General features: G+C 40.1%; 1 protein-coding gene across 1 annotated transcript in view; it reads right to left on the minus strand.

Moving 5' to 3' along the window:
• LOC118328380 (pyruvate dehydrogenase E1 component subunit alpha, mitochondrial-like) overlaps positions 1 to 2288 on the minus strand; it is a gene marked incomplete at its 5' end in the record, with an annotated part of 7446 nt that extends 5158 nt beyond the window's left edge. The window contains 2 exon segments of the mRNA XM_035662130.1: positions 1159 to 1314; positions 2268 to 2288. Of these exon segments, the coding sequence (XP_035518023.1) occupies positions 1159 to 1314; positions 2268 to 2288 (177 nt within the window).
• Between the last annotated feature and the right edge of the window lie 83 nt (positions 2289 to 2371).

Genomic DNA, 2371 nt, shown 5'->3' on the forward strand with positions numbered 1-2371 from the left:
GGGGGGGGGGGGGGGGGATCTGGTTTTAGGTCTTGTGATTCACCCTAAACAACTACTGTACAGCTGTTTGTGTGGAGGTCAGTAACAGGGTGGGAGAATAACATTCACTCCTCCAACAACGGGCTGGTTCTGGAAAAATGAAGAGCAAGTCATCAATTTACCAGCTCAGAAGTAGGGATGCACCGATACCGAGTACCGACACGAGAACTTTAATTTAAGAGCCTTTCATTTGTGTTGATTAATGGCGCCCCATGTGGACAAGAGTGGTAGTGCCAATTGATTTCAATGGGAAACTGACCTCATGGTAGACACTTAGAAATCTTCTTACAGTCCAACAATGACTTTTAAACATGTTTTATTTTCACTGATTAACAAATCAAAGGTCGAGTAGTTTTCTGATTACAATTACGAGTACACGAGTGCAGTATCGGACCTGATACTGACATCAGAGCATCCCTACTCAGGAGTCAACATCTGTTTGTACAATGAATGATTAAAATAGAAAATGTGGGAATCTGAGGAAACATTTTTAATATTACTGCTCAAAAACTTTCATATAAAAAGACATTAAATTCATAATTCTGAGCCAACTTAAGTTAAACTAACAAGTGATTTACATTTCTAGACATGAAGTTTATTCTGACCTTGGAAATAAATTTAAATATATGAAAATGACAAAAAAAAAAAGCAGCGTTCTTTCATCCTTCATTTCAAAGCAACACAACCAATAAATAAAGTATTATTGGGTGAGACAAAACAAGTAAAATGTTTGCTCGAGCAAGCGGAAGTTGTGAGGGATTTCTAACTTCAATAGGTTAAATAATTTATTAATAAGGAAAACAACACATTCATAGATTGTGACGTTAATTGTTAGTGACAGATGATTTACTGGTTTTACAGTAAATCCATGAAATGATAAATGTGGGTGCTTGAAAGACGACATACATCTTTGGTCACCTGTGCTTTCCTCTTCTTTTTAAACCCACAACTTCCTTATTTCATATCTTCACTTAATGATTTCAAAACATTTCACAAGGGGGGAAATAAAAATTCATAGAAAGACCCAAAAAAATGGCCGTTTTTAACCACTTTAGTGTGAAGTCCAGTTTCCCACCCGTGTTAGTGATCAGGCAGACAGGGTGCTACACGTGTTCTTACTGGTCTGTCTAGCTGGTCGCTCTGGGTGCTAACTAACTCTGCTGCAGAGGCTCTAGCACTGACTGGAGGTGGTTTAGGTGGTTGCCGCGGAGTCGCTGCCAAGGCGGGCGCCGCCGGCGAGGTTACATTGACGTACTCTGACAGGTCAATCAGCAACTGGGGGGGAACACAGGAGCCAACCAATCAGACCAGAGCACAGCACAGCCAGAGCAGCTCTACAGTCTACAGGTGAGGAGACAGAAGCAGCAGCTAAAAATGGAGACACAGACGATGACTTCTGACTTCTAGGAGGAGAAAATAAGGAGAAACGCGCTGGGAGGGGGGGGAACATCAGCCCAACAGTGTCTAGACTGCACCTGATATTTAAAAATTGGCACAACATTTTAAATAATGACAGCACTACAGGTTTTGCCCCAATGTTTGAGGTATTTATCCCTTAAACACCGGTTGTTTTATACCGTTAGAGCAAGACCGGCTTTACTAAAGTTTTCTGGATAAGTGATAAGTGTAATAACTTGTCGGGTATCTGATTCAGTCATTTACGGGTTATTTTATCAAAAAAAACTGTTAATTATCAGCCGATTTCAGCCGTAATCTAAATGAAAATGTACTTTCCTCAACCGTTTTACAAAACTGAACAATACTGATTATTTGTTGCATCTTGAGACGTTTCTTTTAATTAATACTAAATTCTTGTACATTTGACAACGTGGTCTGTTCATTAATAAAAGTTAACGGAGAAAGTTCATTTTATTAAATACTGATGCTGAGAGAGTTTGTTTCCTACCAAGGAAGCTCAAACAGCTGATAAATGTTGTGCCAATGAGAAATACCGCTGGGTTTAAACTGTAAATTATAATCAATAAACAGAAACTAACTAAACACAAGATTGATGTTTTTCAGTGAAATAAAAAGGGAAACTTGAACTAAACACAGTAAACAGTTTGGGTTGAGAGGTTGCATTCGAGGTAAGATGAACATTAATGGAGATTTCCTTATTCTTCCTACTTTGAGAAGCACTCGAGGAGTTTTTTAACATCACTGCGGAGGGAAGGAAGCGTAGGAACCGGGCCTACAGACAAACACCAGCAGAGCAACGAGCTGCTTACCTCGGACACTGTTTGGGCTCCCTAGGGTTCAGGTGGAGGGGGAGAGGGGGGAGAGGGGGGAGAGAAGCAAGAAATAAATAGGGATTGTTGTGTGTGTGTGTGTG

The sequence above is a fragment of the Morone saxatilis genome, unplaced genomic scaffold (assembly GCF_004916995.1).
Source record: "Morone saxatilis isolate NCDOM2014 unplaced genomic scaffold, NCSU_SB_2.0 Contig0, whole genome shotgun sequence".
NCBI lineage: Eukaryota > Metazoa > Chordata > Actinopteri > Moronidae > Morone > Morone saxatilis.